Source organism: Stegostoma tigrinum, chromosome 6, assembly GCF_030684315.1.
Source record: "Stegostoma tigrinum isolate sSteTig4 chromosome 6, sSteTig4.hap1, whole genome shotgun sequence".
Taxonomy (NCBI): domain Eukaryota; kingdom Metazoa; phylum Chordata; class Chondrichthyes; order Orectolobiformes; family Stegostomatidae; genus Stegostoma; species Stegostoma tigrinum.
The window spans coordinates 13,924,101-13,938,442 of record NC_081359.1 but is presented as its reverse complement, the minus strand read 5'-3'; the positions used below and the strand labels follow the sequence as shown (position 1 = coordinate 13,938,442).

The window sequence follows — 14,342 nt, the reverse complement described above, 5'->3', positions numbered from 1 at the left end:
CTGCAACACCCACAACCACCTTTGGGTGCACCAATCAGAGGAGAGTTTGCCCCCTGATACTCATTGATTCCAGTTTTGCTACAGCTCCTTGATTTCCCACTCAGTCGAATGTGGCCTTGATGTCAACCCCTGAACTCACCCCTGGATTTCAGCTGTTTTGTCCATGTTTGAATCAAGGCTGTAATGAGGTTAGCAGCTGAGTGGCCTGGTGAAAGCCAAACTGGGCGTCGCTGAGCAAGTCCTGCTCAATAGCACTGTTGATGACACCTTCCATTACTTCTCTGATGATCAAGGGTAGACTGATGAAGCAATAATTGGCTGATTTGGAGTTGTCCTGTTTTTGTATACAGGACATACCTGGGCAATTGTCCACATTGTCAGGTAGATGCCAGTGTTGTAGCTTTACTGGAAGAGTTTGGCGAGGGGAGCGGCGGTTCAGTACTATTGCTGGAATGCTGTCAGGCCCTGTAGCCTTTGCAGTATCCAATGTCTCCAACTGTTTCTTGATGTAATGTGCAGTGAATTGAATTGGCTGAAGACTGCTATCTTTAATGCTGGGGATCACTGAAGGAGGCCGAGATGGTACTTCTGGCTAAAATCCCACCAAATTTTGAAATGTGCATTCGATATAACAAAATGTTTGGAATTACATATCTACAGATGATCATGAGGTCACTGCTAATGGTTGGAAAATCCCACCAGGTGCACTAATCTCCTTCACTGAATAAGACATAAGACATCAAGGAGTCCAAGGTCAATATTGAGCAATCTCACAGCAACTCCCTCCCGACTGTCATTGTGCTACCACCTCTGCTGAGGACATATCCAGAGATGGTGATGGTGGTGTCTGGGACGTTGTCTGTGAGGTATGATTCCATGATCACGACTATATCGGGCTGTTGCTTGACTCATTCAGTGAGACAACTCTGTCGGTTTTGGTACTGGATTCAAGATGTTAGTCAGGAGGACTGTACAGGGTTAACAGGGCTGTTTCTGCCATTGCCTTTTCTGGTGCCTAAGTCGATGCCAGATATTCCATCTGCTTTCATCCGTTTGGTACTTCTGGCTGAAAATGCTGCGAATGCTTCAGCCTTATATTTTGCACAGCTGTATTGGACTCTTCCATGATTGAGGATGGGGATATTTGTGCAGCCCCCTCCTTCAGTGAGTTGTTTAATTGTCTGTCAACTTTCAGGACTGAATGTGGCAGGATTGCAGAGCTTAGATCTGATCCATTCTTGTGAGATCACTTAGCTTTGTCTATCGCTTGCTGCTTATGATGTTTGTCACACAATACCTCGTTTTTGGGTATGCCTGGTGCTGCTCCTGGCATACTGTCTTGCACTGACCATTGAGCCAGGGTTGATCCCCTAGATCAATGATAATGGTTAAGTGGGGGATACACTGGGCCATGAGTTTGCAGATTGTGCTGCTGTCGATGACTCATGGTACCTCATGGATGCTCAGTTTTGAGTTACTAGATTTTTTTAAAGTCTGTCCCATTTAGCACAGTGATTGTGCCACACAACACAATGTCATGTCTTCTCAGCATGAAGCCAGGACTTTCCTGGTGCTTAGGTCGATGTGAGTTAGTCCATCTGGTTTCATTTCTTCACTGAGACTTGCCAGCAATAGATGTGACTGTGTGGCCATTTTGGAGGGCAGTTGAGGGTCTGCAGTCAAATGTAGGTGAGGATAGTAGATTTCCTTCAAAGAAGGAAAATAGTGCACCGGGTGGGTTTTTCCAACAATTGACAATGATTTCATGGTCATCAGTAGATTTTTAATTCAAGACATTTTGTTATATTGAATTCAAATTTCACAATCTGCTGTGGTGGGATTCAAACCTAGATCCCCAGACGTGAATTGGGACTCTGGATTAATTGTCCAGTGATAACACCACCAGGCCACTGCCTCGTCTCGCTCTCTCTCTCTTTCCTGTGTGTTAACTAATACTCAACCTATGCTGATACGTCACTACCAATGCTGTAAGCTCCTACCTTGTGCAATAACTTTTTATGTGGCACCACATTGGATGCCTTTCAGAACATCTCTGGCATCATAATTCAGCCCTTTTATCAGTGTCATTGCAGTGAAACTGCTATAGCTCCTCCAAGGCTCTTTTGAGATGTGGTGTCCACAATTGAATATTGTTACTCTAGATAGGGTTCCCACTGACCAGAGGTTTGGGTAACTTATTGTAACTTCTACTGTTTTGTATTCTCGCCCCATTGTGATCATCTGTCGGCATTTTTAGTTATGTTTTGCACTTTAGGTGATTGCTTATCCATGGATCATACAGCCTCTTATTTAAATGATATACTGAGTTCCAATTATAAGTTCCAAAGCGCACAACCTCTGTCACTTCCACATGTTAAATGGCACATATCAAAGTTCTTGTCCAGCCAGCTAATCTTTCAAAATGTTAAAGATGGCACATCTGGCAATGCCACAACCTTGCAATCTCTGTTCTTTGCACCTCATAATTCACACAGTAAAACTGAAGCTACAATTGCAGTTTCCTGTGTTGGAAGTTTTCAATTCAGAACTAGACTGGGGCTTTCTTCCCAGGAGCATGGGAGGCTCTGGACTGACCTTATAGACGTGAACAAAATCATAAGGGGCATGAATGAGGTGAATAGCCTAGGTTGTTTTCCTAGGGTGTGGGAGTTCAAAACTAGAGGGCATAGGTTTAAGGTGAAAGTGGAAAGATTTAAAAAGGACCTCAGGGGCAACTTCTTCACGCAGAGGATGGTGCGTGTATGGAATGGACTGCCAGAGGAAGTGGTGGATGCTGATATAATTGCTATATTTGAAGGGCATCTGAATGGGTACATGAATAGGAAGGATTTAGAGGAATATGAGCTAAATGCTGACAAATGAGACTAGGTTAAATTCACATATCTGGTAGGCATGAATAAATTGGACCAAATGGTCTGTTTCAGTGCCATATAGCCCTATGAGTGCAGTTCTGAGTCACTATCTGAAAACCTGCTTCTTAACAGCATTGTTTCTGGGGTACCTACGGGAGGTGAATAGCAGTGGTGTACCATCACCTTCTCCAAGGCAGTTAGAAATGGGCAATAAGTGATGGTATGACCAGGAATACCTGTGTCACAAAAAGGATTTAAAAAGACATTGATATTCATGACAGTGTGAAGCTGCTACATAGAGTAATTCTCGAACACTCAGAAAGCAGTACAGTGAGGCCTAGACCAAGCTGTTGTCACTGGTGACCATGTGAACAGGTCTGACCTTAAAACTCAGGTCACTATTTCACAGGCATCTGAGCCTCGTGGCTTGAATGATGGATCTTACCGCAGGAGTTTCACCAGAAAATGCTGTCAGTCAGAATCAGGTTCACCTCAACATCCACTACTTTGAAACTTGTTTGAGCGAGATCTAAAGTGTGAAGCAGGCAGAGGTCATCTAGTTTGTCTATACATGCAAAAATAAGCCAGGCAAATATGAAGTGTTAAATTGTCAAATCACAATGTTCAGATGACATTAAAGCGATCACACAACCTCTGGACTCAGTTGGATTGCTGACAATAGGTCTGGTCACTGGTGTATCTTTAAGAGATGTGTAGAGGAGAACAGCAAGGTTGGTTGCTTATACTATAGGAAAAGCAAGAACTGGATGTGGGGCTGTTCTTTCTTTAGTATGACCCATTTGGCGTCTTGATCACTAGAGTTGTGAGTGGTACAGTTGCCTTGAGAGGGTTTGCAAGTTCTCTCTGTCTATCTCCCATTCTGACTCCCATTTGTCCTCGCACCTCCCACCTGTTTGTGGGAGCTTGCTGTTTTTTTTTATTTTAATGAAAATGAAATGACATTTCAGTTTAATTAATCAAATAGGATTGGCTTGGTTTCAGATGCCAATTAATGTTGTGAGCTAAACGTTTGATGTTTGTTAGTTAAAAGCTTTGACAACTGATTCATTCTGCAGAGAAACCGGTCTCGCCAAAGTCAGCAACTCTGAAAAGTTCTCAAAAAGGATTTGAAACTCCACCAATTAGCAAAAGTTACTACAATGTGGTGAGTGACACATCCTGTTTGTCTTCAGTGGGATTTGATGAAGAACTTTGTGCTAAAATCTATTAATTTGAAGACATTTTAACAAAACATGAAAGTGAAGGGTGATTTTTACAGCCCCTGTGTGTCTGCATCAATGTATATCAGTTTCTCAGAGAAAATGTGACTGCTTCGTTAGTAGGGTCAGCAAAACAAAGCTCTCTGGTAATGAAGTAGTTGATAAAAGTTACTCTATGTCCTTTTGGTGATATTGGTTTTAAAAGGTCATCAGCAGCTGTGATGATAATTGATGAGGAAGAGTTTTATTCATGAATTTTGGCAAAATCTGTTAAGGAATGTAGTTTAAGGAAAAATAAACATTGTCATTAAGAAAACTGCAAGAGTGATTCAGTGGTGAGGAATTCTGCAGGGATTAACTTGCCTTCTAACTCCCTGAAACCTGTTCACATGCCACAGGAGTGTGAGGGAATACTCATAGCAACTTGGGAACAGAAACATACCATACTGCCCATCCAGGTCTGTTTTGCCATTCAATTAGATCATGGGCAATCATCTACCTCAACATCACTGTCATGTGCTTTATTCATATACATTGATGTTAGTGGTCTCCAGAAATTTAGCAGTTTCTGTTTGGAACATGCTCATTGATTGAGTTTCCCTTTGGTTAGAAATTCCAAAGATTGAGCACCCTCTGAATGAAAAAATGCCTTCCCATCTCAGTCTAAAACAGCCTACACCTTATTTTGAGACTCTGTCCCTTGGTTTTAGACAGCAACAGCTTGAGGAAACATCCTGTTGACACCTACTCTGTCATGCCTTTTATGAATTTGGAAAATTTCAATGAGATGACTCCTCAGTTTGTGAAACTCTAGGATGTATAGGCCCATATTCCTCATTCTCTCCTCTTAAGATAGTTCTGCCTTCCAGAGATTAGTTAAGTGAACTTCTGTTGTATTGTTGGTTTGACGATGTATCCTTCTTCCAATAAGGAGACCAAAACTGAATGCAATACCATAGACTTTCTGCATTTGTGGGAAGACATCTGTACTTCTGTATACAAACTCTTTACAATGAAGATAAAAGTACCATTCTTTGATTGTTGTGTGTATATGCTAGCTCTCAGCAACTCTTAATCAAGGGCACCTAGGTCCCTTTCGACGTCAACATCTGCGAATCTCCTGCCATTTAAGAAATGCTTTAATTTTTTTTGACCAAAACAGATAATTTCATATTTATTCACATACCTTCCATCTGCCATTTTCTCTCCAGTTGACTTGGTCGATGCAGGTCTGCTTAAAATCTCCTTGCATCTTCATCACAACTCACGTTCTCACCTGATTTTGTGTGATTGTGAAAGTTGAAAATATTACATTTTGTCCTCAACCATAACATTTATGTAGATTGTGAACAGCTATGATCCCCATGCTGATCCTCAAGTCATAAAGGTAGCGTCCATACCTCTGGGCCAGAAGGCATGAGTCCAAGTCCCACCTGTATCAAGAGATGTCATAAAATGTCTGAACAGATTGATTAAAAATACTTGTAATTAGCATTGATCTTTGCTGTGTTGCACAAATGGCAGCCTGCCATTCTCAGAGTGACCCATTTATTCCTTCTCACTGCTTTCTCTTAATGTATTCTCAATCCATAGAGGTATATTAGCACCAATTCCATATTATCCATTTCTGTTTAACAATATCTTGTATGCAGCCTCATTAAAAGCCATATGGAAACAGCACATCCACTGGTTCTTCTGTATCTCTACTACACGTTACTCCTTCAGAAAGACCCAACAGGTTTGTTAAACATGACTTCCTTTTGATAAATCCATATTGACAATATCCAATTCTATCATGATTTTCAAAGTATCCAGCTATCGCATCTTTATAATAAACTTTAGCATCCTTCCTGCTACAGATGCCACGCTAATGGCTCTATCATTCTTCATTCTCCTTTCTTCCCAAAATATTTTTTAGAATTTTGAAAGAAAAGCCAACGCATCCACTATTGCTGCGGCCACTTATGTTAACACTCTGGGATGTTGTTCATCTAGACCAGGGGATTTATCAATCTGCAAACCAGTAATTTTAAAAATACTTGCAGAGATGGTAGGAACCGCAGATGCTGGAGAATCTGAGATAACAAGGTGTAGAACTGGATGAACACAGCAGGCCAAGCAACATCAGAGGAGCAGGAAAGCTGATGTTTTGGGCCTGGACCCTTCTTCAGAAGTGGGGGGTGGGGAAGGGGGTTCTGAAATAAATAGGGAGGGTGGGAGGCAGATGGAAGATAGGTAGAGGAGAAGATAGGTGGAGAAAGGACAGACAGGTCAAAGAGGCGGGGATGGAGCCAGTAAAGGTGAGTGTATGTGGGGAGTTAGGGAGGGGATAGGTCAGTCCAGGGAGGACTGACAGGTCGAGAGGGCAGGATGAGGCTAACAGGCGGGACTTGGGGGTGCGGCTTGAGGTGGAAGGGGAGAGGTGGGAGGAAGGACAGGTCAGGGAGGTGGGGATAAGCTGGGCTGGTTTTGGGATGCGGTTGGGGGAGGGGAGATTTTGAAACTTCTTAAGTTCACATTGATATCATTAGGCTGCAGGGTTCCCGAGTGGAATATGAGTTGCTGTTCCTGCATCTTTCGGGTGGCATCATTGTGGCACTGCAGGAGGCCCAGGATGGACATGTCGTCTGAGGAATGGGAGGGGGAGTTGAAATGGTTCTTGACTGGGAGGTGCAGTTGCTTAGTGCAAACCAAGCGTAGGTGTTCTGCAAAGCGGTCCCCAAGCCTCCATTTGGTTTCCCCGATTTAGAGGGGGCCGCAACGGGAACAGTGGACACAGTATACCACATGAGCAGATGTGCAGGGGAATATCTGCTTGACGTGAAAGGTCTTCTTGGGGCCTGGAATGGGGATGGGGGGGAGGCATAGGGGCAGGTGTAGCACTTGCTGCAGTTGCAGGGAAAAATGCCGGATGTAGTGGGGATGGAGGAGAATGTGGAGGGGACAAGGGAGTCCCAGAGTGAGTGGTCCTTCTGGAAAACAGATAAGGGTGGGGAGAGAAAAATGTCTTTGGTTGTGGGGTCGGAATGCACATGGCGGAAGTGTCGGAAAATGATGCGTTGGATCTGGAGGTTGGTGGGGTGGTACATGAGGACAAGGGTGACTCTTTTGTTTGTTATTGCAAGGAGGGATGTGAGGGATGACTTGCAGGAAATGCAGGAGACACGGTCAAGGGCGTTCTCAACCACTGAAGGGGGGGGATGTTGCGGTCCTTGAAAAACGAGGACATCTGAGATGTGCGGGAGTGGAATGCCTCATCCTGGGAGCAGATGTGGTGGAGGCGAAGGATTTGGGAATAGGGGATGGCATTTTTGCAGGAAGGTGGGTCAGAGGAGGTGTATTCTACGTAGCTGTGAGAATAGGTGGGCTTGAAATGGAGATTGGTTTCCAGGTGGATGCTAGAGATGGAAAGAGAAAGGTCCAGGAAAGAGAGAGAGAGGTATCAAAGATGGTCCAGATGAACTTAAGGTTGGAGTGGAAGGTGTTGGTAAAGTGGATGAACTGTTTGAGATCGTCGTGGTAGCACAAAGCAGCGTCGATACAGTCATCAATGTTATGGAGGAAGAGGTGGGGTACAAGGCCAGTGTAGGTACAGAATAGGGATTGTTCCACGTAACCTACAAAGAGGCAGGCATAGCTTGGGCCCATGTGGATATTCATGGCCACTCCCTTTGCCTATAGAAAGTGGGAGGAATTGAAAGAGAAGTTGTTGAGCGTGAGGACAAGTTCACCTAAGCGGATGAGGGTGTCAGTGGAGGGGTACAGGAAGAAGCGGAGGGCCTTTAGGCCATCTGCATGGGAAATGCAGGTGTATACGGATTGGATGTCCATGGTAAAGATGAGGTGTTGGGGACCAGGGAATTGGAAGTTTTGGAGGAGGTGGTGGGCTTGGGTGGTGTCATGGACATAGGTAGGGAGTTCCTGGACCAAGGGGAAGAAAATGGAGTTGAGGTAGGTGGAGATAAGTCCGGTGGGGCAGGAGCAGGTGGAGACAATGGGTCGACCAGGGCAGTCAGGTTGGACTTTGGGTGTTATTAAATACTACTTCTTTTAATGCTAATTTCTTTCGGTCCTCAGTTTCACAAGTTCCTTGTGTGCCAAGCAATTCTGTGGGATTTTTGATATCTTGCTCCATGAAGACAGACACAATGTAATTGTTTAGTTTCTCTGCGATTTCCCCATTCTCCACTGTAAATTCTCCTGTCTCCACCTATAATGAGCTCACACTTGCTTTAGCTGATCTTTTCTTTTTCATAGACCAAAAGATGATTTTATTGTCCTTCCTTACGTTTTTCACAAGCCTTTATATTCTGTTTGCTGTTTTTTGTTGGATATGCTTTGCTGAGTTCTCCATTGCTACCAATCCTCGCGCTTATCACTTTGTCTGGAATCCTTGTGAGCCACTTCGTTTGTTATCGCGTAATCATCAGTATTTTTGGCCAGCCATAGTTAATTTACCATTCTAATTGGGTAGAAGTGCCTTGGAGGGATGTGTATTTCTTTAAGTATTTGCCTTTTCCTGCCTCCCATCAAATTCTTCACTATATTTTCCCAATCCACCATAGCCAGTTCGCTCGTCTATACTTTCATAATTTCCTTTGTTTTGATTTAAAACTTCAGTTCTAGAATGAGCACTACCACATTCAAACTGAATGTGAAATTTTATTATAGTACGTTCCCTTTTCTAAATGCTCCTTTGCTGCAAGATCATTAATTAATCATTTCTCACTACATTACAGTAAATCTAAAAGTCCAATTCTGAGCTGATTTTAAAATGCACTGCTGTACAAGTCCAGCTTACAGACATACTGGGAATTTATCATTCACAGCATTAGAAATAATTAGGTTTACACAGTCTGTACACAAGTGAAAGTCTTTCATTCTTACTGTATTACCCATATTGCACACAACTTTATTTCCTGATTTGTACCATGCTGAACATTATCCTAATTGTTTGGCAGACAATAGACAGCCACAATTAATGTTTGCTGGCCCTTGTTGTTTCTTGGCTTCACCCAACCTGATTCTACATCTTGATCCTTTGATTTAAGATCATCACTCATTAATTTACTGATTTCATCCTCTATGAAGAGTGCTATCCCAACTCTGTTTCCTTATAGTTGGTCCTTTTTAACTGACGAATAACATTAGTATTCAATTCTCAGTCTTGGTCACCCTATTAGCCACATCTCTTTTAACCATCTCTTGCTTTCCCTCAGTCTTAGATGAAAGTTGCTGCAATAATGTTCAAGAAATTCAATAGTCAGTCCATGACAAAGCTGCAAACTTGTTAAGAACCCCATTTATCGCCATCAGTACTCACTCTGTACACCACTGATGCATGGTGGCAGCAGTATGTACAATGTACAAGGTGAACTGTAGTGACTTGCCAAGGCTTTTTCAACAGCACCTTTCAAAGTTACAGTCTTTACCACTTTGAAGGCCAAGAGCACCAGATGGCTGGGGCAATCATCATCTGCAATTTCTCCTCCAAGCCAAAAATTGTACTAAATTGGTAATATATATCACCATTCCTTGAATGCGGCTGGGTTAATGACCTGGACTGCAGCAGCTCATATTGTTGCTTGCCATCACCTTCTCAAGTGTAATTCAGGATGGACCATAAATGCTGGCCTCAAACAGTTATTTTCACATCCGTGACTGTGAAGGAAGCAAAGTTTGAGCACATGGATATACAGATTAAAAAAAAGTATTTGGGGGATGATAGGTAACCTTGCAGATGACACATAGATTGGCTTGGATGGTAGACAGCGAGGAAGAAGCCTTAAGTTACAGGAGGCTATAGGTGGATTGGTCAAATGGACAGATCAAACAGCTCTGATAAATGTGACATGATGCACTTTGGAAGAAATAACAAAACAAGGGAGTACTCAATGATTTGCAGGACACCTGGAAGCTCGGAGGAATATTGAGGTGCTTGACTACAGATCCCTGAAGACAGCAGGACATGTTAATGAAATAGTTAGGCATTTGGGATGCTTGCCTTCATCAGCTGTGGCATAGATTATAAGAGCGGGGAGGTAATGTTGGAACTGTGCAATACAGCTGGAGCACTGTTTGCAGTTCTGGGCGTTTCATTATCGGGAGGATGAGATTGCAGTGGAGGAGCTGCCGAGGATGTTCACCCGGATGTTGCCTGGGATGGAGCAGTTTGGCAATGAAGGATGATTGGATAAACTCGGGTTGTTTCCTTTAGAAAAGAGCTGAGAGGGGACCTGACTGACATGTATAAGATTATGAGGGGCCTGGACAGGGTGAATAGAAAGCAGCTGTTCTCCTTAGCTAAAGGACCAATAATAAGGGGGCATCATTTTAAGAAGAGAGACAGGCGGTTTAGAGGGGATTTAAGGAAAACCCTTTTCACCCAGAGGGTAGCGTGAAACTGAAATGCACTGCCTGGAAGTATAATGGACGTGGCATATTTTGTAGCTTTTAAAATGCACTTGAATGAAACTCTTGAACTGTTATGACACTCAAGGCAATGGGCCAAGTGCTGAAAAGTATAGATTTGGCTGCTTTTGTTGGTGTAGGCTTAATGGGCCAAAGGGCCTCTTTTGTGCTATATGATTTTATGGCTTTAAAATAAATACTTCTCATGGAAGCAGTTATGTGCATTTAGTGTATATTTTGAAATTAAAATGGGCTTCATAAAATTTCACTTGCCATTGGTGTGAAATAAATAACAAAAATATGCCATTTTTCTGTTCTCGTTAATGTAATAAAACCTCCTGAGATGCCTGACAAAAGTGTTAAGAAACAAAATTTAACAGCAAACCATGAGAATGCTAAGACACACGGCCAAAAGAGCTCAGATAGGTTTAAGGATAACCCTAAAGGAGGAGATAAAAGTGGGGATATGTATTGAGCTTTAGGCCCACTCAGCTGGAGGTATGGAATTAAATCAGGATTGAGTTTGACGCCACGAGTGGAAGATCCTACGTTATCTGAAAAGTTGTAAGGGTCGGAGGAGGTAAATACGTTCAAGGAACTGTATCCTGTGTTTTTGTGACTTTATTCAGAAACTATACAGATTAGGTTTAAAGTTTTTGAGAAGATTTGTGGTTCGGGTAGTGGATGATGTTGTAGACTTGCTCAGCGAGCCGGTGTGTTTGAATGCAGATGTTTTGTCACCCTGCCAGGTAACATCATCACTGCACCTTTAAATCTATACTTTTCAGCATTTGGCCCATTGCCTTGAATGTCATAACGTTTCAAGAGCTTCATTCAAGTGCATTTTAAAGGTGGGGGGTCAGTGACCCACTTGTTACTTATGTGCCTCGGTTTGCTGGAATGGTCGGAATTACTTCCGGTTCTGCTTCTCAGTGGTTTCTATTTCGGGTCTAGTTCAATGTGTTTGTTGATGGAGTTCCAGTTGGGATACCAGGCCTCGAGGAATTCCCTGGCACGTCTCTGCTTGGCATGTGCTATTATGGATGTGTTGTCACAGACGAATTTGTGTCCTTCTTTGTCCATGTGTATTGAGATCAGTGAGAATTGGTCATGTCTCTTGGTGGCTAGTTGGTGTTTGTGTATCATTATTGTCCGTTTTCTTCCAGTTTGGCCTATGTAATGTTTCTCTCAGTCCTTGCATTGTACGTTGGTTCTTTTGGTTGTGTGAGGGATCCTTTATGTTAGTTAGTAGCTGTCGCAGGGTGGTTGTTAGTTTCTGGGCTACCCTGATACCTAGGGGTCTGAGTAGTCTCGTGGTCATCTCTGATATGTCTCTGATGTATGGTAGGGTGAGTAATATGTCTGGCCGTTTTGTGTCTTCTTGTTGCGGTCTTTTGCGGAGGTAATGGCGGATTGTGCTCTTTGGGTATCCATTCCTTTTAAAAATTCCATATAAGGGTTCCTGCTCTGCTTTGTGCAGTTCTGGGTTACAGTGCATTGTGGCCTGTTTGAATGATGTCCTGATGAAAATGAGCCACAACACACTGCAGCAACCTGGAACTGCGCAAAGTAGAAAAGGAACAGTTGTATGGAGTTTTTAAAAAGAATGGATACCCAAAAAGCACAATCCGCTGTTACCTCTGTTACAGATCATAACAAGAAGACACGACACTGCCAGACACATTAGCCACCCTACCATGCATCAGAGACATATCAGAGATGATCACAAGATTACTCGTATAGGGTAGCCGACAAACCAACAACCACCCTGCGACAGCTACTGATGAATGTAAAGGATCCCATACCCACAACCAGTAAAACAAATGCAATATACAAAAAACCATGCATGGACTGTGAGAAACATTGCGTAGGCCACACTGGAAGAAAACTGGCCATAAGGATACACGAACACCAACTAGCCACCAAATGATATGACAAATTCTCACTGGTCTCAGTACACATAGATAAGGAAAGACACGAATTCGACTGGGACAATGCATCCATAATAGCACAAGCTAAACAGAGACATGCCAGGGAGTTCCTGGAGGCCTGGTTTTCGAACCGGAATTCCATCAACAAACGCATTGAACTCGACCAGATATGCAAGCCACTGAAAAACGGAACAGGAAGTAATGCCAACCACCCCAGCAAACCGAGGGACATCAGTAACAAGTGGGACAGAACACCAACTGTTCACTGGAGGTGCACTGACGATGTTGCTGAGAAGGGTGACAAAACATTTGAGACCAAACACACTGGCTTGGTGAGCAAGTCTACGATCTTAGATCAGGTTTACTTGGATAATTTTTGTGTTTATGAAATTACAATGTCTGCTGTTTGTGACTGTGGAAGGAGATGGAGCTCCCTTGCTTGTTATTTTCATCCTATCCATTTTAATGATACAAACCACTTACATTCTGATTCCCCAACTGCTGAGGAAGGAGAATGTTCCACATAGGATCCTGCCTCCATTTCAACATTGCGATGTTTACAGTTGGCACTTGTACATTTTAGTGGTGATGTTAATAAACAGGGAGATTTTCTGGTCGTTGGATATTCTGATTTGTCCCTGCCTCAGGGGAACTGAAGTGTGTGTCAGTATAGTAGACTGGCAGTGTTCACATCAGTGATCATGAGATGTGACTTTCCCATACTCCACGTCAATCCCAGCCATGAACAAAATTAATTTTAAGTAAGAATTGAATTGAATTAGCTGTATTGTCCCATGAATTCAAATGAGTACAGTGAAAAGTTTATACATTGCTACTTACAGTGCCAATATAAAGGATTCTTTGAGAGAAAATCACTGAGTTCCGTATGCAACATTTGAGTGCAGTGTGTCCCTGATATTAACAATTTTTGATGCCTCTAGTAATTGCTTTCACGGTCTATTTGAATTACCTTGTTAACTTTACTCCCAAGTGGCTACTCAGCAGCTTCTTAGAATTGCTACTCTGTGTGGGCACATAAACAATGGAATCAGATGGATAAGGAAACTGACCAGCTGTCTCAATAGGCAAATGAGCATTGTGATTTCCCATGTCCCTGCACAGACCAGCAGTTCCCAACATCCTGAAATCAGGCTCCCTAAAAGCATGCAGACTGACAGATTGCTGTTTGTGATTGACCTAGTTACCTTCTGATTTCATAGCTGGATGAAAATCTCTTATCAGATTCACTTTAGACTAAACTGCGGGAGCACTGAACTCAGTGTATCATGTTCTCTCGTTGAATTCTGCTGATTTTTAATTTCTTTGTGGCTGGCCCTGAAATGAAACTTTCATCAAGTTTCTGTGGAAAGGATCATGACCCATAACTTTCCTCACAATTCTGTTGAATGGCACCGTATCGCCGAAATCCATGTGTACCACATCAACCCTTCGCTTCTTCAATCCTCTTTGTTACCACTTCAAAAAATTCCAGCAAGTTCATTAGATGCAATTGTCCCTTAACAAATCCATGCTGCCTCTTCTAAATTGAATTATTTCATGTGACTATTAATTTCATCCTAAATAATTGTTTCCAGAAGTTTCTCCACCAATGAGGTTAAACTGGCTGGTCTGTAATTGCTGGGCCAGTCTTTACGACCTTTCTGCAATTCTCTAATCCTTCAGCACCATGCCCCAAATTCAGGGAGTATTCCAGGAGAATTACCAGTGCGTCTGCAACTTCTACTCTCGCTTCCTTTGCCATCCTTGGATACATCTTATCCTGCCCCTGGTGCCTGTCAACTTTAAGTATCAGTAGCTTACTTAACACTTCTTCCTTATCAAGTTTAACTCTAGTGACTGAATTTCCTCCTCGGTCACCAGGACTGGGCGGGATCTGACTCATCGGT

At 42.8% G+C, this 14,342-nt stretch overlaps 1 protein-coding gene across 5 annotated transcripts in view; it reads left to right on the top strand.

Moving 5' to 3' along the window:
- The window catches only part of LOC125453209 (rho guanine nucleotide exchange factor 7-like), a 123,403-nt gene that overhangs the window by 50,983 nt on the left and 58,078 nt on the right, over positions 1-14,342 (top strand). For all 5 annotated transcript variants that reach the window (XM_059646440.1, XM_059646439.1, XM_059646442.1 and 2 more), the window contains one exon: positions 3,950-4,038. In XM_059646440.1, the coding sequence (XP_059502423.1) occupies positions 3,950-4,038 (89 nt within the window). The remainder of the gene's footprint in view (positions 1-3,949; positions 4,039-14,342) is intronic.